Genomic DNA, 21,237 nt, shown 5'->3' with positions numbered 1-21,237 from the left:
GGCCAGAATGTAAACATTTGAGGAGCCCCCTCCCCCACATGTTAGAACACTTGGTTACTAGCTGGTGAGGCTGTTTCAGAAGGCCGTGGAAGCTTAGGAAGCTTTCTAGCTGGCGGAAGTGAGTCACTAGGGGGTGGGCCTTAGGGGTATGACCCCATTTCTACAGGATCTTTCCCTCTGCTTCCTGTTTTTCGTGGACGTAGAGATAGATGGGGCTTTAGACAAGTGCTACTATCACATTACTAGTGTCTGTGGATCATGGTGGACTGAGTCTGCAAACCATGAGCCCAAACAAAGCCTTCCTTCCTTGTTTCTTGTCAGCTATGTGGGCATGGTATTGAGAAATGTAACGAGCACATAAAGGAGCTGGGACGGGGACCGATGGGTGAGAAGAGGACATGGTCTTTTTCTAAGGAGGCAAGTGACTGTGCTGCTGCTCCTGGAGTCCTGAGGGATGTGGGCAGTCCACTTTTAGTTGCTTCTTTTTTTTTTTCTTTTTTCTTTTTTTCGGAGCTGGGGACCGAACCCTGGGCCTTGTGCTTCCTAGGTAAGCGCTCTACCACTGAGCTAAGTCCCCAGCCCCTTTTAGTTGCTTCTTAAGTCTCTTCACCTGCTTAAGATAGATTCAGCCAGCCAGCTGAAGATTAAACCATGGCATTAGCTTTTGAAAAGACCTTCTATCTAGTATATCTTGAGGGACACTGGTCTGGGCAGAAGTGAAGCCTCTAAGAATTTCTACACCTTCATCCCTTTCCAGCCTATGGAGTCGTCCAAACACCTCCAGGGAGAGTGAGAAGGAAGGGAGCAGGCCCCTGGCCCCATAAACACATCAATAAAAATGCAGAGAAGCATGGAGCCCACAGAGGTGATGACTGTTAAAGTTCCTGAACATTCCATCCCAGCTCTTTTCTAGGAGGTCTGGTTTTATATATAGCTTTTAGCTTTGTTTGCAATCCAAGTCCAAACCTGAACTGGCAGCTCTTGGACCCTCTAGTACATGGTCCCAAGTTTGTACCCTTTTCTTATTTTGACCTGATCTTCCTTCCTAGTGCGTGTGTGTGTGTGTGTGTGTGTGTGTGTGTGTGTGTGTGTGTGTGTGTGTGTTGGGGACCAGTCAGGGAGATGGAAATGGAACATAAAACTATAACTGTAGCTTTGCATCCTATGTATTCTAGATCAATACATAGTAGAAGAGAATTCTTTATCATTGTGAAGTTGGAGGATTGGTCTTTCTAGGCTCTTCCATTGCTGTTTCTCTTTGGGACAACAGTTTATTGAGTGGAAATAGCTTGGGGGTTATGTCTGAAATGTATTTTAGATAAGACAGACAAACATGGAGAGGATAGAGTTAGCCAGCCCAGTGTAAACTTAAGCACCATGCTGTTTATGAGGTTTACCCTTAGGTCCTACCTCTAACCTTTTTCCTGTTGTCCACATATTGATCAATGGTCCACTGCCTCCTTTGCTTGCTGCCCCATTCAGACACAACACAGATGAACGTGGGGCTTGTTGCTCTCTCTGCCTCTTCCTTTTAAGCAGTAACTGCTCCTAGGAGTTCTATTGTCCATTGTCCGTCTGTGACCATATGGAGAGGAAACCCCACTGGCGAAATGCTCCTCACCAGGCATCATCTGGCACCTCCATTATCTGTCCCTTTGGCCATTACACGGCAGTTTCTACCAGGAAACTCTTCATTGACTGCAACCCCTACTCGGAGCATGTCTTGTCGTCTGTCTACCAGACTTCTCTCTTGGTCCCCTGGTGCCTTTGGATGGCACAGACCTTGACCATCTTCCATGACTCCCAAACTTTCAATGTCTAAATCCACAACTCCATACTATTTTTAAAGGAGCTTTTCCCATCTGTGAAAACAAATCAGATATCCTTCCCTTACTGAACCAGCTTCTCATAGTGGTTTGTACACACTTATATCACATATTTCATAGTAAATGATTTTTATTTTATTTTACTTTATTGTAGTAAATTGTACAAAGTATTTTTATATGTGTTATTTTTAAATACCTCAACCCTTCAGTCTAATTTGTGGAGGTAAAAACTGGTAAATGAAACTTGCTAGAATGCGTTTGTCTAATTCTGCTCGTTAAACTAATGTAGCAACCAGTGAGTAGTGCTTATTTCTAATGAATGTATTTTATTCAACATTATTCTACCCCCACCCAACAGATGAATGTAAGGATGGATGGCTTGTGGATGGAGACACAGTATTGATCGGGTGAGTCATTTCTTGAAAACTAGTATGCACAAGAGGCCATGGAAGGTTCTATAGAGGCAGAGAGGGGTATCAGAAACATCCCTACCTAGTCAAGCTGTTACAACCTGTACAGGAGACGGTGAACACTACAGCAGAGAGGTAACTATAATACTCTGAATCTAAAGCTACTGATATAATAAGCCACACTGTTAGAGCTATAAATATTGAGTTATCCTGTATTCCTTAAAAGGAAGTTGAAAACTGGATGCTGGGTCAGAATTAGAGATAACTTACTTGGGATATTCACAACTGTGTTCCTAAACAAGACCTGCCTACGACACCCACTTCACAAGTGCCTTTTTAATAGTTGGGTCGCATTTCTTTCTGTCCAAACTGTCTAATATTCTCAGGACTGTTTATCCTTTATAGGCATCACAGAACTCACTTATCAAAATCATTTGGGCCTGACACTATGTTTTGTGGGCAAATTAAAAAAGAACACTATAATTTTGTTTTGGTTGTCTTGAGACAGGGTTTCATGTACTTCAGGTTGGATCTTATGTGGCCTAGGCTGGTTTTGAAATCTTACTTCTTGCTACCACCACCTAAAAGCTGGGATTACTGATACGTGCCACTATGTCCAGGTAAGAAAGGCATCATTTTTTGATTTCTGCACATAATGTTTAAATTTTTCTTTTTTTCTTTTTCCTTTATTCAACAGTTTGACAGTATTTTATTGCAAATGCTGGCCTGGCCTATAATTAGAAAAGAGAATGCTGTTGTTGTTCTCTCCTTCTGCTTTTCATTTTACCTTAAGCTAAACATGACTGTCCAAAGAAGACCCTCCATGGCCGGGCATCCCAGGCACCATGGACCACACATAGCAGCTGTGATAGGGTAGGGAGCTACCGGAAAGACAGGGTTACATTTTTCCTTCACCTTATCTAATATTAATCATTTCCGTTTTCATTCTTTAAATGTTTTGTGTATTGTGGGTATTTTGCCTGCGTGTGTGTGTGTGTGTGTGTGTGTGTCTGTGCACACCGTGCATGCAGTTCTTGCAGAGCCCCTGGAACTGGAGTCACAGATGGTTGTTGGCCATGAGATGAGTGCTAGAATAGAAGCTGGAACCTCTGTGAGAGCAACAACCACCCTTAACCACCGAGCCACCTCTCCAGCTCCCAAGAATCCTGCATTTTTAAGTTGCTGGTCACTATTGTTCAAAGCTTTGCTGTGACTGAAATGGTCTCTGTATAAAAGGTGTAGCTTCAATACTGTCTCATTCATTCTGCTAATTTTGCTCGTGTATCTATTTATTTTTTTTCAAATGGCCAGATTTTTGATAAACTGGTCCCCCCAGCCCCACACGTTCCTTTCCATTAGCTTCTGTTCATTTCCTGAATCCTCATTTCCAGACACTGCCACCTACCCCTCTCACCCGGGCTGTGGGTGATCTCAGAGGTTTTCAGTGTCTCCCTTGATGACCTAAGTTGTGTCAGTGTCCTTTCTGGAGAATTTTCTCTCGGGGAGAAATTGTGAAGTTTAAGGGTTATAGTGGTTTGGGGGGTTGCTTTAAAATTATTAAACTGAGTAAAAAGAAGCTTTCAGCTTCTCACCCCTACTTTTAATAAATACATTTTAAGAAATCCTATAACTAGGGGTCGGGCTAAAGCATCAACTGCAAGTGAACCTGTAAATTTAAAAGAAAGTTTTTTTACTTAATTTTTAAAAATATATTTTGAGAATGCCCTGTTAGTATGAGTAGTTGCACAGCTTTTTCAGTAGCCTTTTGTTTATTATTACTTATTTATGTGTGTGCATGTAGAGGCCAGAGGCCAGCCTAAGGGAATCAGCTCTCTCCTCCTACTGTGTGGCTTCTATGAATCGAAAACAAAGTCATCAGGCTTGGCTGCAAAGGCCTTTATTCAACAGAGCTATCCACAGGCTCTCACGACCAATTGGACTTATTCCTTTCTCATTACACAACACCCCCTTGGTCACCAATATGTCTCTCTCTCCCTTCCTCCATGTCCCTTTCTACTTCACTAGCTTGTCTGATGTCTGTACAACCACAACTGCTTTATTTCTATTCAGACCTACCCTTTCTTTACTTGATTTCTTCCCATCTTATACTCGGATAAGATATGGATGTGGGATATGGGTCTTAACATGTCTTTTCAACCCATTTACATACAATGGGATTTATGTGTTATGTTATTTTAATCTTATTTCTTCCTGGTATATTTACCCTCTTTCTTTTCTAGTCCTTTCCCTTTATCCTGCCCTGTACTGGGTTGAAACAAGATTTCCATTGATAGCCTGTTAGTTGGAAGAATACACTGTTTTTCTGTTCTTTGGATGTTGATTCTGAAAATGTCCAGGTGCCTCATATTTTACTTATCAAAGTTAATCAGCACGCCTATTATTTTTCGTACAAGACAAACTCTTAAACCATTTCAAGTCTGTTTCTCTGTCTTGTTTGAGAACGCCCAAGCATAGTCCCTCCTAACTGTTATTTTAAATAGATTTATTTGGGGCAATTGTTTTGCTTGCTATTGCCTCTGACCTCCTACCCTGGGTGTTTGTTTCCTTCTTGCTGAGCTGTTCTGTGCAGGGCACTCTGGCCTGGATGGCCTTTGTTAGGCTCTGGGAGTGGTAAGTTCAGGAGTTGTTGAATACTTGGCTGTGCACTCCTGGCTTTGGAAAGTCATTTCAACACAGAGTTGAGGGTGCCAGTTACTGCCCCCTCCCTGTAGTTTTAAACATTAATTATTCTAGGTATTTGCATCCCAATGTTGACCCCTTCTGTCCCCCCTTCCAGAGTTCTTTACCCCATTCCCCCTCCCCATTGCCTCTGAGAGAGTACTCCCCCACTGGGGGCACTCCCTTTTCTTAGGGCATCAAAGTCTCTACCAGATTAGGCACTTCCCTCCCACTACACCCCTCCCACTGAGACCTGACAAGGCAATCCTCTGCTATGTATGTGTGGGGTGAAGGGGTACAGGCCAGCCTATGTATGGTCTTTGGTTGGGGGCTCAGTCTCTGGGAGCTCCCAGGGGTCTGGTTAGTTAACACTGTTGGTCTTCCCCTAACTTCCACAGGGGTCCCAGGCTGACTTCAGTCTGATGGTTGTCTGTAAGTACCTGCATCTGTCTCAGTCGCTGCTGGTAGAGCCTCTCACTTCCTGTAGTGTTAACTCCATCACTGCCGATGAGGTATCTTGTTGGTTCAGTTGCCCTTATTTGTTACAAACTGGCAGTTTTAAGACATTCTCTTTGACATCCTGCAGGTTCTCTGTAAATCGCCCTAGAGTATTTCTGTTCTTCTGGGACTGGTAGATTTTTGTCAAGGTTCATATCTTCCTTCAATCTGGGGACACCGCTGTCACGTTCTATTTGATTACTGCTTCTTTCCTACATGGAGTATTGGATTTTTGTGGAATTTCCATTAGATCTATCTTGTTCTTCAAATTTCCCCCTCTGGGTTTTCTCCCATCTCTGTTCTGGGGAGGACTTGTTTTCTCTCTTCTTTTGCCCAAGAGAGCTCCTTCACAGTGTTTTGGTCATTATCTGGCTTGTGATTTTTGCCCTAGGATTCATGTTTAAAATTTTATTACCCTCTCTTCTTTTTGTATGGCCATCTCATACATCGGGGCTGTAGAAAATTCTCTAGGGAACACTCTAACCCTGGCTCCAGCCTGGGCTCAAGCAGACTTCCCTGGTTTGGGAGTAGTACCTTTGAGGTCAATGTCTGACTGGAATATCAGCTTGATGATGATGACTATGATGATGATGATGGTGGTGAGATGATGAAATGATGATGATGATGGTGATATTCAGACTCTGGATATGGGCCAACACATCCCCAATGCATGTAATACATGTAATACATGTGAAAGGCTGCACTGGGTCGTGTGTGTGTGTGTGTGTGTGTGTGTGTGTGTGTGTGTGTGTGTGTGTGTGTGTGAGAGAGAGAGAGAGAGAGAGAGAGAGAGAGAGAGAGAGAGAGAGAAACAGACAGAGACAGACAAACAGACATTCTTTCAACTCATGACACCTGGCAGACAATTCTTTTCTTGCCTTCTGCAGGGCTAGGAGAGTTCTTCACAAGAAGCTTCCCTGGGAAGCCAACCTTTCTAACTGCAGACCTTCAGTTCTTCCTTCTCTGCTCTAGCACCTGACCTTCATATCCATTCTCAGTCACATTCATTCATTCTCTCTCTTCCCCTCCCAGCTCTGGGTCTTGAGAAGCCTTTTGGGGTCCCATGGCCCAAACTTAGAAGGCAAAGCTCTAGCTAGCCCTGCCCCCACATATAATTTTGTTAATTTTAGAGAGGGCCTCACTATAGCCTGGGCTTGTCTAGAATTCACTATATAGCCTAGGTTAGCCTTGGGTTTGCTGTCATTCTCTTGTGTCCCAAGTACTTGGACTACAGGTGTCAGGCACTACACTTAGCTGATGCCTCTTGTATTGCTTTTTCTCTTGGATTCACTTCTAAGTCTTGCATTTCTAATCCTGTAGGTGCTTCTATTTTGTTTTGGATTTCTATGTCTTCTCAGGGCTGTGAGAGTTGGGGCAGCTCATCCTACCATGTTCCCAGATCAGGAAGTGTCCACTCTTAAGTGCCAAGTCCCAAAGATTGTCTGAGGAGAATGCTGGAGGCCTGACACAGAGAATGGAGGAGGTCCCAAGAGGAAGGGGGACTCCACTGGCTTGGTTTTTTTTTAAACAAATGCATATGCACATAGTTCTTTATAACAGGGAGCCTCTTCTTCCCTCTCAGGGCACTGACTATGTCCTCTGCTTTTGGAATCTCATGGAATTTACATACAGGGCTGCTTGTGCACACAGATACACAGTGTGTACCAAAGTGGCACACAAATGAACCTGGGCCAAAGTAACAAATAAAAGCACAAACAATCTCGGAGGTGGCTCAGTGGGTAAAGGCGCTCTCTGCTAAGCTTGCTCATGTGAGTTCTGTCCCTGCAACCCAAATGATAGAATAGAACCAATTACCACAAACTATCCCCTGATCACCATAGATATACACACATACACACATGCTCTAAATATTTTTAAAGTTCAAGTAGCAGAAAAGCTGGTTAGGAGGTAATAAATATCATATTGTGGTAATTCAATAATGAGTATTGTGCATTCCGTTAAGGTAGGTTCAACATAGTCACTTCCCTTTTACATTTCTTTCAAATGTTGCCAAGTTTCACACAGCAAAACGCAGCTGTGGCAGGACTGCTTGCTAAGCCACCTCTAACTCTGGCTGAGCTTTCTAGCAGGTGAAGTGGCAACATAAGGGTTCTTTGGGAAGTTGGTTGGATGGTGTTTTGCTGGGGCAAACATGTGAAAGAACCTTTCATTAAAGTGGACACAGGCGTGGAAGGCTCAGGCGGACTCATGAAGGAACATTGTGCTGAAGCAGACACAGGAGAGAGGATGTTCCGCTAAGGCAAGTATGTGAAAGAACATGAAGAAAGATTCTTTGTAACAACATGTATGTATTGGTCTGCCTTGCATTTCGTAGTCGAGCTGCATTGTGGGGACACCATAGAGAGAAATGTAACCCAAACTTCTGGTGGTGTGCTGTAGTTTCTTACAGCTTTCCCGGACTCTGGGTGATTGGATGCATGTACTGAGGCAGGACACGTGCTGGTGCAAGGCACATGGAGGACACATGATGTTTAGAGGGTATAAATAGGACTCCATGAGAGACAGAGACAGAGCTTGGTTTGCTGGTACAGCTAGCTGTGCAACACCCGTGGGTCTCCCACCTTTGCTGATCTTTGATTCTCTGAGAGAGGCATGGCCAAGAACTTCTTTCTCTAGGTGTTCCCGCTGGTCCCTCCTGCTGACTTGGGCTGAGACTGAGGCCTGCCTGTCTCTGCTAGGTTGTGTCACCACTGTTGCTAACTCGGCTCTACTGAACTGCACTGCTGGTGTACCTGTGAGGTGTCTGTGAGTGGATTGAGCTGCCGCTGCCTGCTGACCTGCGAACTGAACTGCAGGTTTCCAGACAACACGGATGGGAGTTACACCAAAGAACCTTTCTAAATAGGTCCACTTCCCCTGTATCCTTTCTTTTCTACTACCTCTGGTGGGTGGTGGGCTACAAGGGAGGTTAAAGTGTTTAAGAATCATCATTAAAAGTAAGGTTTGAAAGAATTAAAATTACAGCAGGACTGCTTGCTAAACCATCTCTAATTCTGGCCAAGCTTTCTGACAAATAACCTCCTCTTCCTCCTCCTCCTCATCTTTTCCTCCTTGTTGTCTTCTTCCTCCTCCTCCTCCCCCTCCTCCTCTTCCTCCTTCTCCTCCTCCCCCTTCTCTTCCAATTTTGCATTTAGGCAGAGATTCACTATGGAGTCCTGGATATATGGATCAGTTTGGTCTTGAACTCACCATGATCCATGATCCATGTGCCTCTGTCTCCCAAGGTGCTGAGGTTAAAAGTCAATGTCAGCTGGCTAAAACCTTTCTTAAAAAGCTGTTTTTGTTTTTGTTTTGGGGGAGCATCTCATTTTGTAGCCAAGGCTGTACTGGAATTCACTCTATAACCTACACTAGTCTCTAACCTTGGTGATCCTCCTGTCTCAGCTTCCTGAGAGCTAGAAGGTATGAACCTGGCTTCTCCAGGTTTTCTTGGGGCCTAGATTAAGAATTGGGGATGTGCTTAGCTCAGAACAAACCAGCTACAAAAGTCTCAGCACAGAATCCATGTACAGAGTTCTGTTGGCCCAAACATGCAAGAATTACCGTGTAATTTCGAGTGAAGGAGACATCACTACCATCTTGCTGATAATGGGTCTCTGTGAAGCCATTGGCAATGAGTCCCCTGTGGAAACAGAAATAACATAAAAAGATGAGTGTGGCATGCATGGACAGACTGTCATGAATCTCTCAGGGGTGGGGATGAGACACCCCAGTGAGGCTCACAAAGGGCTTCACCTATTCAGGTTTCCAGGGAGAATTTAGAGGGGGCCCAAATAGGAGACATTCTGCAACAGATGTTTTGAGAAGTTGTCCATGTGGTCTCTGTGGGGTTCCTTTCATTTTTCTGATTTCCTTCTTCTTAGGGACAAAGTTTAGTTTCCACCATGTACCTGGATTGATAACCCCCAACACCATATCCCCATGACACATCATACTCCCCACCATATCCCATCACCCCCATACCCTGTTGAGGTTTGCTTTGTTGCTATGTATTGTAATGCTAAATACTGGTCTCCAAGGTCTGGTTGCCCACAGGAATGAGAGAATCCTTATGTATACCAGGTAATGCTATGTGGCCTTGCTCTTTAATTTAAAACTATTGATTGGATAAAGATGACAATAGCTTATAGCTGGGTAGGAGAGAGGTAGATGGGGTTTCAGTTCCTGGACTTGGGATATGAGGAGGGCCATCATCAGAGAAGAGAGAAAGAGAAGGTGGAGGGGGGAGAAGACACTGTAGGGTCAGGGACCATGTGGGCTGGCCAGTCGGAGTAAGAGCAGCCTACATGGAACATGGGAAGCCCTATCTTGGGGTTATTGGCAGGGAGGTAGACATAATAACATAGAGGTTAGATATCTGTTCAGTTCTAGTGCTGTAAAGATTTATTATAAAAATAAAAAGTGTTGTGCCTTTTATCTGGGAACTAAATGATCTAAGGCAGGGTAGAAACCCCTGATTGACTTCAAATATTTTCCATTTAACACCCCAGCACAGTGCATACCATACCCCTTACCCAAAATCCTACACTTTATTACAGTTGCACAGCCAGATTTCTAAGTTAGGAAAACCCATCCTCAGATATCACATTGCTCCACAAACTAGAATCAATGCTGAAGCCACTGGCTGGGAAAACAGCTTTAGATCCAAAGTTATTTTCCTCACAGGTGAGAGAGCCAGCTCGCAATATTGAAATTTCACAGGAGAGGGTGAAACAATAAGGAACTTATTATAAGTGCTACAGGTGTGAAAAAAAAAAGAACTGACTTGGACACATGGAAATGTGAATTTCCAAGATGAGATAAATTCAGGACCGCCTCTTGTGTCCCCAACTAAAGCTATGACAGTCACCAGGTCTTCAGTGAAGCCACAGCATAGGATAGTTAGGTTTTTAAATGATCTCGCAGCCTGAGATTATAAGCATGGTTTCCTCCTGCTCAGTGCAATGTAGGAAAGATTTCCTATATACCTACTATGTGCTGGTTTCTAGCTGCTGGGTCACAAAGATAATTATACCAGCCTCTGCTCTTGACGATGTCACAGCCTTGCATGGTGACAGAGGGAACTTCCTCAGAGTAGGGGAGCTGTGTTTGTGGGTGAACTGCTATGCATCAGATAGCACACCTGGAGAGGAATCTGGATACCACTGTGCCGTAACAGACAGAGGAGACTGAAGCTCATCAGACCGTGCAGGGGTGGTGGCGTCCTAGGCTGAGGATGACCACGACAGACTACTTGGAGATCTGGGATCAGGGAGTCAGCAAGGGAAGGAAACAGAGTCTGATTTTATGTGTCAGTGCAGTAGAGTCCAGAGTGGTTTCAAATTCTGAGTCACTGGATGTACAGTGGAGGGGCGGGAGGGGTTGTGCCGTTGCTCTTCAGATCACCGGTTCTCCTGGATGGGGTCAAGTGACAAGCGAGTGACCCAAGCCCAGCCAACCTTAGATTTCCTTTGTAGAACCTGGAGTACTGAGACTACCAAGCAGAGGCTTTCCGTCATGGTCTCAAGGCACAGAGTGTGCCTGCAGAGCTCTGCTTGGAGAGGATGCTGGAAGCAGACAAACCTGCTCTCTTGCGGTGATGAAAGGAGGCAGAGAGACGGCTCATTCGCTTGTGTGCTGAAGCACCTCTTCTCTCCAGTAAGTCCCTCTTTGGCGTGCGCTGGTTCCGCCTGAGTCTGCAGCCAGCATTCTGGCAGGGACCTCAATTCAGAGAGGTAGGAATGCTGGGTGTGCAACAGAGAAGACTTCCTTCTCACACTCAGATTGCCTTGGTGTTCTTCCAGCCAAGTTCGCAATAATATCCCTGTTCAGGGCAATATTGCAGTTTTACACGGACTTCAATAGATTCAAGAAACACGCATGGCTATTTTAAGTCAGCTAGGTCACGGCAGTGGGTGGGTCCGAGATATGATGTATTTCTCCACGAGTGTTTCAGGACGGTGCAGCAAAAGACAAAACACCAATGGTTGATAAAACCACACATGGATTCTCCTGAGCTCTCAAGAGTTTGCTCGCCTCCGGAGTTTTTAAAAACTATAGCTGAGAGGGCTTCCCTGGTGGCAGTGGGGTCTCAGGACAAAAGCCCATCCCCCAAGTTCTCATCTCTTCAAAGCTGCACAGGCCTCTTGAGCAGGCCCACTCCCAGGGGGTACAGCAGCCTTGTGCAGAGCAAATAGCAGGGAGCAAGCCAGCTGGGCAGATGGGGTAGGGGAGAATGAAGCCTTTGAGAGGCATTTGCAGGTTTTAATTGTCTTTGAAATGTCTTTGGATATACTCATGTACACAGTGGGGCTCCAGAGAGTTCTGAAATACCACCGCCTACTTCTTCAGGTCCTGGGATGGGTGGCCTAGGCAGGCAGCTCTGCCCCTCATGATGCCACTCTGCCTTTCACCTTGAGTAATTCTCCTCTGGTTCACCCTTTCTCTAAGTCCCTGGATGATTCTAGAACATTCCACCAAGGGCTTTGCCATTTGCAATACCCTTCGTCTGGAATGTTCTTTGCATGTGTTTGTCAAGTGGCTGACTTCTTCAGACTCTCCTTCTCTTAGTGTAAATGCTGTCTCCCCAGGGGCCCCTCTCTGATGTGGACTCTGAAGCAGCCCCTTCACCATTACCCACTGCAGAGCCCTTTGGTTTCCTGTATAGCATTCCAATTTGGTTTATTTGATCTGTTTACACTCTGCCTCTCTTTGCTCTGGAGAATGTAAGCCATCGGGGCCGTTCACTCACCATGGTGTTCCCAGTGGTGCAGACCGCCCACACAGCCTTCTTCACAAGCTAGGAAAATTTTGCTGAGCACTTCCTTTTAAAACTTTTTTGAGATTATAATTTAATTATAATATTTCTCCTTAACCCTCTCTTTTCAGCAAACCTTTCCATATACATCCCTTCCCTGCCCCACTGCTGCTGCTTTCTGCAAAACCATGGCCTCGTTTCCACTAATTATTACTGCATGCATATATGCATATATACATCTACATATACATTCCTACATATAACCTGTCCATTCCATATGATGTTACTTATATGTCTGTTTCCAGGGCTGTTTGGCACTGGACAACCATTTGGTGTGCTCTTCCCTGGGGAAGGCCACCTCTCCTACTGCCAGCTTTCTTAAGTCACCTACAGTTCTTTGAATACTGTTGAGGCTTTCTGTCCCTTCCCCCTCCGCTTTGGCATATTCGCTGGTGTTGCCTTTGCTCAGATGAGCAGTCTCGTTGGTGACACTCTGTGGGTGTGGCTTCTGACACTCCTAGGAGACACAATCTCACAGCAAACTCTATCATCCTTTCTAGATCTTAGAGTCTTTCCTCCCCATCGTCCACAAAGTTTCCTAAACCTTAGGTCCAGGAGTGTTTTACAGATGTAGCAACTGAATTGGGCTCCACGACTCTGCATTTTGATTGACTGTGGTCTCCATCTGTTGAATACTTCCTGTGAATCAGGCTTCTGTTTGGCCTGTAGCATCTCATTTAACCTCTACAGAAGCTAGTGATAGGGGGGTCTGTGCTCTGATCTTTGTTCATTTATTTGTTTTTTGTCTCTTGAAAGAGGTCCAGCCTGGCTTTGAGCTCCAGACCCTGGTTAGATCTCTGAGAGTACAGGCTTGGGCCAGTAAACCCAGCTGTAGCTCTAGACACTGTTCTTAATCTAAATTTAAAGAAAAAACAAAAAAACTCCAGAGATACAAGAAGGTCAGCTGACCTGAGTAAAGTCTCACCATAGTTGGTACTTTCCAAAAAACAGTTTATTTATTTTTATTTTTATGTGTCTGAGAGGTTTTCCTGCATGTACGTCTATGCACCACACGCATGCCTGGAGCCTACAGGTGGCAGAAGATGCCATCAAATCTCCTGGGGCAGAGCACTGGATGGCTGTAAGACCACATGCGGGTGTTTGGAACCGAACCCTGGTCTCCTGCAAGAACAACGAATACTCTTAACCCCTGAACCCTTCTTCCAGCTCACACTTGTGCTCTCGTGCCTTGTGGAGCCACCAGTCCTTCCAGGCTGGTCAGGTGATGTCTGCTGAGCACCTGTCGCAGGTACCCTGTGAGACAGTGGAGAAAGGTGTAGCACAGAATAAGGGTGAAGTAAATGCACAAATGCAAGAGTCAATCTGAGGGCAGCATTCACGGGACTCCCCCTCTCCTGAATCTCATTGCCCAAGCCCCTCTCCAGTCCACTCGATGACACCACGCAGGTGCTAGATCACAGTGTTCTAAGATGCAGATCTACTGTAAAAGGGGCCAACAGTCAAAGGCCCCTGGAGGAGACGAAGAGGGGCAGATGGACGATGGGTGAACTGGAAATATGACAGCAACCATCTTGTACTTTTACCCAAAGAGAAAATCAAATCTGATGGCTCTCCATCAGCAAATGGCAGCAGAAGGCAGATGCATAATTTCACGAGAACATTCCTTTCCTCTGCTTATTAGATTAGCCGACCTAACAAGGCATTCTCTTCCTCTCAACACCAGACAACGAGATGCATCTCAACCGTGCCAGGAGCGGATGCTGCTGGTTTCCATTTGCTTTGGTGTCATTAGTGATACCTAAATAAGTCTCACTTAGCCAATAATTATTGTGCTGGAACCTGGAGGGAAAGTAGAGCTTGAGCCTCCCCGCTTGGGGAGGAGAGATTCAGAGTGGTCACAGCTGTATGAGACACACCTAGAGCTCTGCCTGGGGCCAGAGAAACCACTTCCGAGACTGCAGCTAGCCCAGGACGTGGTACCCAGAAGGATTTGGAAAGGTGAGGAGAAGCCAGCTACCTTTGAACAAATGTAGAGAAGAGCAGACACTGAGGACCTTCCAGCTGGGAGTGGCCACACAGTGAGAGGCACAGAATACGGGGGCTGCAGGCTGGGGTTCTGGGCTTGGTGAGTGTGGTGGTACATGTAGCTCCTACATAGATGTGTGCGTGTGCGCGTGCATGTGTGTGCGTGTTTGCTGCTGAGTTAGGTAGCTGGGAATGGATTTTGCAGGCTGTTACATGTCACTCTACTTGTTCTCTATAACACGTATGACACATACATGGTGCCATGAGTGGACAGCAGCATCGGAGCACTCCTCCACTCTGATGGCAACCTGGAAAGGACTTTGAGGGGAAGGAAGGAAACGGGAAGACTACAGAGGAGGCCAGTGTGAGTGTACAGAGGGGAACTCTATAATATCCAGGAGTCACACCCAGGAGGGGCCCTGTGCAATCCCAGATGCTGACAATGGAGCGGGTGGGAGGAGGCCACCTGGGATGGGACAGAGATTGGGGAGTTCAGTTCATTCACACTGAGTGTGTGACTTGGAAGGACTTTTTCTTGGCTGTGCATTTAGCAGCTGACTATGTGTGTGGCTTGTGGGATTGCTTGGAGCAGAGACACCAGGCAGTGTGGTGGGGGAGCAGCAGAACTCCACCCTTTCCATTTGAACACTGTACTTTCTGATTCCAAAATCTTTGGACACACATGGCTGAAAGTGGTCATTTAGACTTTTCAGTAAAATGTTATGATGTAGGTAAAGTTCTTATAAAATATGCATTTCTGAAAATGCTTGGATATTGAATCAAAACACAGACAACCTCCAAATGGATTTTTTGGGATCAATATTGAAATCACACCTCTCTGCGTTTGCCATTATGTAATCTAGTTATATAGTTTGAATGAGATGAATTCCATTAACGTGACCCATGCTAGGCTTACTCATATTGGTCTCTGAGAGCCCCTCTCCTGTCCCCGCCTCAAGTGAACTTTTCTCCCGGGCTCTGCCAGGATTTGATTTCAGGACTTTTCCTTGTCCATGTTTCTTTCTTGTTTGCTTGTTTCTCCCACAATGAGCTGGGACACAGGGCAGAAGCCACATCCCAGACTAGCCCGATGGTGAGGATGGAACACAGCCAACAAACACTGTTACAGAAGAGCTACTTGATTCAAACTGATTAGACCAATAAATATAAGTGGGGCTTAAATGGGTGCCTGCACTCAGGTGCACACACCTGAACACAGATCATATGTAATAACAACAACAAAGGCTACCCAGAGCTTGAAGGCCATGTAGATAAACTTGACTCCTTGGTATCAATTTCAAAACTTTTTAAATGAGGGGAACAGAGAAATGGCAGAGCAACATCAATTACTTGGGCTATAAGAATTTGTGGTTAATATGTAAAGCCCCCCCCCAATTATTTCTTTGAAGAATACACATAGGGATGTGGGTTTAATCACCCTGTGTGACATAGTCACACGGGAGTGTCACAGGACAGCTCTCGCCTGTCAGTCACCCCAGAAGGCACTGTTGACGCTCTCTACACTTGAGTCATATGTGTGTGTAGACTTCGGTGACTGTCCTTCTGGAGACCCATCTGATTCTCAGGCAGAGCCTCTGACCGGAACCCATTTTCTGCTGCAGATTCATCAGAGACTATTATTCCACATTACAAAGTCATTCGTACAGAATCGTGGGCTGTGATTTTCTCCTGCTGGAATGTGGAAACGCGGCTAAGATGACTGGACTGAGAGATGACGCCCCTAAAGCTTTAACAATGCAGCACACAATAACGATCATAGTTAACAACCAGGATCTGTGCTTGCCTACTGGCTATGATGGCCATCTTTTATCTAATATGATCTAGTCCTAAATTAGAGCTAGGCAAACTTAGAGTCAATATGAAGAAGCAGACTAGCACACGCCCTCATGGACCCCCGGGGACTATAAAGGATGTGTTTTAGTTCATAGCAAAAGTCCTAGGTTGGGCAGAATCACTAATTCATTAATGTGATGTCTATGGAGGGCAGATAAGTTACTGAAAAGCCAGTAAGTGGAGGTATAAAGTTAGAGGAGAGGGGCGGGTAGAAGCCTCAGTTGGGAAAGTGCCTGCCATGCCGGTGCAAGAGCCTGAGCTGAGATTCTCAGCACTCACAGACGAGCTGGGTATGGTTGCACCCACCTGTAACACAAGTACTGAGAGTCCAGGGTCGGTGGAGGCAGACAGATCCCCCTGAGCTCACTGGCTGCCAGTCCAACCAATCAGTGAACCCTAGGCTGAGTGAAAGCCTACTTCTAAGGGTAAGGTGGAAAGCAAGAGTGGACGACATCCAGTGTCCACCCCTGGCCTTAATACAGATATGTGCACAAGAGCAGGTTCATCCATGTGCACATGTATAATTGAACACGCTGCACATACACATGTATAACCACATACATACATGGTTATACATGTGTATGTGCAGTGTGTTTGAATATATCCAGAGTGGGAGAGAGGAGATGGAGGCAGACAGATAAGAGTTGGAAAATGAAAGCAGGGAGAGAATCTGAGAGGCCCTATCTTCCTCTCAACTCGCCTTTGCTGGTGTTTCTCAGAACTTGTTCCTTGTAAATACTGTTGTCCTCCATTGTCCCTGGAGGAGGTCAGTGTCACATGATAACAGAAGTGCTGGGTTCTTCATTTGGGGGAAAGAAAGTGAAGCATTATCACTGCTCATTGGCACCCTCCTCATGACCTATCACAGACGTAGGTGTTGTCACTGTCATGTCTACTTTCTTGACAGAGACTCTGGGGGATAAGGACTGTTCAGCCCTAGCTACAAGAAAACGGAACAGTCAGAAAGGTTAAATGTTGTGTTCAGAGCCACATAGCAGAGCTCAGGGAGATGGGACTGGAGTGTTGAGTTCCAAAGACCATCCTTTCTAGCCACTGGTCCGCATAGCCTTCCTAGGAGGGAATGTCACCCCATAGTTCTGAAGGCCTGAAATAAAGCTCCTGTCAGCCGCATCCCAGAAGTGTATCTGGTCCACTGGAGTGAACATATGGCCAAGGAGGCCCAGGATGCCTTTCTGCACTCAGTTCGATTTAGTCACAAAATCCAGGCTATTTTTTAGTCTTAATTTCAGCAATATAATTATAAATTTGGAATTTTGGGGGTTCTATTTAGCACTGTACATTTGTAAGAGCAATATGGCACTCCATTCCTTCTCATTTGCTATTCTCCATTTACTAAAATTCTCAAAATATCAAAACATGCTGTGATTTCTTTTCTGGAACAAAAACAACAATAACAACAAAAACAACGATAATGCTCTCTTTGCCCAGATCTTTCTTAGTTTCTAGAAACTATTAGAAATAAAACTGTTGGTACATCATTTTGGAAGCTATATGGAACAATTAAGGTTTCTGTGCCAAATAATTTCTTAATATACTGCCTCCATTTGTAAGTAACAAATGTGCATTGCTGGATGAAAGCGTGGGCATCTGTACAGAGAGCTGACGCCACTGCTGTCTTTGGGATGGCTCTCTTGAGCTCAGCTACTCTGAGACGCCACTGATATCAATGTCACCTCAGCAGAAGCCTCTCTCAAGTCACAGGACTTGCTTTAGTCACCTCGCCTGTAGCTGTGATAAAATATCCTGAACTTTCCAGGGAGAAAGGCTTTGTTTTGGCTCGAAGTTTGAGGATGCACATCGCAGCAGGGAAGGTGAGATGGAAAAGCTTGGGGCAGCTGGCCAAGCTGCACTCACAGTCAGCAAAGAGAGGCAGATGCTGGTCTTTGGCTTGATTTTTTTTCCCTGCATATCCAGTCTGGGGCCTCAGTCCACCATTAAAACAGGTCTTTCCACCCTAATTAACCTAGTTCCCCAACCTTAGAGGCATGCCTGGAGGCTGACCTAATCTAGATAATTCCTCACAACCATGCCCAGAAGCTTGTCTCCAGGGTGCTTTTAGGTCCCATCAAGCTGACAATCAGAATTAAATTAAAAGGGGGACTCATTTGTCAACCCTCTGTCCGGCCAAGATGTAGAAGCAGGTGAAAATGTCTTCTTTCTAATCCACAGTCCTCCCATGAAAGCCTTAAGTCCGTGGGCAACTGTCACTTGTTTGAAATGATCACATGTTATTTGAAAGTCTTGAATATGGACTGTCTTCACTGTATGAGAATTGCCAAATTTAAGTAATGCAGTTGGGGGAGAGGGGCTACAGATAGAATAGAACAGTTGGAAATGCAATTAACTATTTTCACAGATAAGTAAAGCCCTATGGTCACTTCTCTGGGAAAAGATCATGAGGTCAGAGGTAGAGCGCCTGCTTCCAGCTCTGTTGACCTGGGCAAACAGTGGGTTTTCTCAGGCTTCAATAGTTTTCTTTAAAGAAGAAAAAAATTACTATTACCACTACCAGTAGCAGCAGGAGGCATTGGTCTAGGCTTCTACAAAGCCAAGTCATTGTATGCGCATTTTCAAATTTGTGTATTTTTCAAGCAGGATCTTGTGTGTTCTAGGTTAGTGCCATAGAGAAGAAAGATCGTTAATTTCTTACCAGTGCAGACCACAGGTACATGCCACCATGCTTGGTTTAAGTAGTGCTGGGGGATCGAACCCAAGGCCTTACATATTCTAGGTAAGTACTCTACCTGCTTAGCTGTGTCCCCTGCCTCACATGTTCAAATCTCATGTTTGTAACACCCTTGGCAGATGCTCTTATTTTTTGAGATCAGAAGCCATGCAGAATAGTTAACAGCTTGCTCAGGGTCACACAGCTGGCACCCTGTAGGCAGTTGGATTTCAAAGTCCCTTTTGTTTTGTTGCTATGCAAATTACTGTCTTACAATGGCCTCTCTGCCCATCTCCCTGTAAAAGAACAACTTACACTCAATATGGTGAGATTGCCTTTGAAAGCAATTAGGGAAGATTTCTAGTTTGTGTTGACTTCTTACTGTAGGTTGAAGCTGAAAGGCACAGGAGGAACGTGTGAGTCTGAAGGACACTCGTTCAGGTGTGGTCATTTGTGGCAGGACAGAAAGAGCTGACACCACTCGTTGTAGAATGGGCCACTGTAAGTTCAGTCATGTAATTGGAAAGAGAATCAAGCATATCTAATATTGATAATAAACTGTAGGCTATGCATTTCAGACAACCTAGATATTGTCTGAAAACAACCCGATGGGTTTGATTCCAGAATCCAAGTTAACTCTTTTCCTTAAGGTTAAAAAATTGTGTGTGTGTGTGTGTGTGTGTGTGTGTGTGTGTGTAAGGGATGTATGTCCACATGAGTGCAAGTTCCCATGGAGGAGAGAAGATCACCTTGAATTCCCAGGAGGGGAGCTGGTGCTACGAACACTATAAGCCATCCAAGGTGGGTGCTGGAAAACAAACTCTGGCATTCTGAAGGGGCAGCATGCACTCTTGAACACAAAGTCCTTCAGAGTCAGCTTTTAAGTCATTTTTAATTGTGCATGGTACCCTGCTCCATGAGCGATATTTAGGAGTCTCTGCTCCCTGAGCACCCACACAGTTGATGGGATGGGCATGCCACAACCTGAGCTTAACTTGCTGCGGTCACACAACAAAGGCAGTATTTGACACCTTTTCCAGATGCAGGAGCAGTCTTAGAGATGTTAGGAAGTCTGTCCAAGGTCAACAGAGCTACTCAGGAGTGAGAGCATTAAGATAGCTGACACCCAGCCCTTGTAAGGACACATCTACTTGTAAGTGGAGAGAAACGTTTTCTTTCACTTTTACCCAACACCAGGCTTGGGCGGTCATTTCAAGGAACAGTGTTCCAACTGAACAACTGCATCTAACACGCAGGAGGGTTAGAGCTGAGGGACGAGCCTACTTAGCCAGCCTGGTGCTGTCAGAGATGAATGGGGTCACTCTGACATCTCTTGTCACTTATGAGGCCAGCTTTCAGTTCCCAAAGCGTTTCTGAGAGTATCTGGGGAGGAACAGTGCCAAGGGATAACAATTTACACGTGAAGACAAATCTTCAAAATAGGCCATAAATACCACACAGAACCGCTTGGCCCCGCCTCCTCTTCTGTGACCTTGGGTAAAGGCCTGACCCCATACTGGAGTGTTATTATCTGCAGCAGGGGTGGCAGTATCTGCTTGCGAAGGTTCGATATTTCATAACATTCAATAAACACCCCTGGCCACACTGTACGTTTACAAAAGATAATTATTATTTTATTATGTACCTGCAAGCTCCCCCTTCTGCCTGCCCCTCTGAGGCCAGAAGAGGGCGTCAGATTTCTGAACTTGGAGTCATAGGCAGTCCTGAATTGCATTCTTCTGTGCATACTGGTGCCAAACTCAGATCTTCCTATAAGACCAGTACCTGCTCTTAACTGTTGGGCCATCCGTCAAGCCCCAACGAAGCTGGAGTGATTATCACTTGCTAGCCTGTGGCTCTCCTCATCCCGTCTTCTGTTCCAGCTCACCCTTTTCTCTCATCCAATCTGCTCAGGGAGCCTTACATAGCCCCACACTCATTCTGGCACCACTATGGCCCTTCTCCTCACCTTCTGAAGCCATGGTGATATTTTAAAAGGAACTCTCAAATCATGTCCTTCCTCATACAGGGCACACTGCTTCTGACAGAGTCTCGTGGTTGGCCAGGCCATTCAGCTTTCTCTCTGGGGGCCTGTGCAGGTTCATTTGGTTCCCTAAAGCCTGTGTCCTCCTTGTCTTGATCTGCAGTGGACTTCTTTCTTCCTCTTCATGGCCATTCAGTAACCCTAACCCCACAAGTGTCCCCTTCTTGTATCGGTGTCTCCTGCCTGCTTCTCTCTCATTCTGTGTCTCCTATTTGCCCATCCTCTGGGTCCTGCACATTTCTTAGTTGCTTGGGGGTTTGTCTGAGGTGTACAGCCCCATCGGTGCAAAGGCTATCTGTCCCCTCAGTTCTCATATTAGTGCCTCCAAGTTAGAGTGTGCTCTGCAGATATGTGTTGGGTGAGCTGTGTGTTAGTTATTGCTACATGGCTGTGACTAAAATTCCTGCAGGCAGCTGAAGGAGGTAGGGCTTAGGTTT

At 45.4% G+C, this 21,237-nt stretch overlaps 1 protein-coding gene across 1 annotated transcript in view; it reads right to left on the bottom strand.

The window, feature by feature from the left end:
- Window positions 1-21,237, bottom strand: part of Adam12 (ADAM metallopeptidase domain 12) — a 190,044-nt gene that overhangs the window by 105,991 nt on the left and 62,816 nt on the right. The window contains exons 2-4 of the mRNA XM_032895048.1: window positions 13,405-13,484; window positions 12,497-12,687; window positions 8,978-9,056 (exon numbers count right to left, since the gene is read on the bottom strand). Of these exons, the coding sequence (XP_032750939.1) occupies window positions 8,978-9,056; window positions 12,497-12,687; window positions 13,405-13,484 (350 nt within the window). The remainder of the gene's footprint in view (window positions 1-8,977; window positions 9,057-12,496; window positions 12,688-13,404; window positions 13,485-21,237) is intronic.

This window comes from Rattus rattus, chromosome 2, assembly GCF_011064425.1.
Source record: "Rattus rattus isolate New Zealand chromosome 2, Rrattus_CSIRO_v1, whole genome shotgun sequence".
NCBI classification, from domain to species: domain Eukaryota; kingdom Metazoa; phylum Chordata; class Mammalia; order Rodentia; family Muridae; genus Rattus; species Rattus rattus.
The sequence above is the reverse complement of the archived record's forward strand: the minus strand, read 5'-3'. Positions and strand labels throughout refer to the sequence as shown.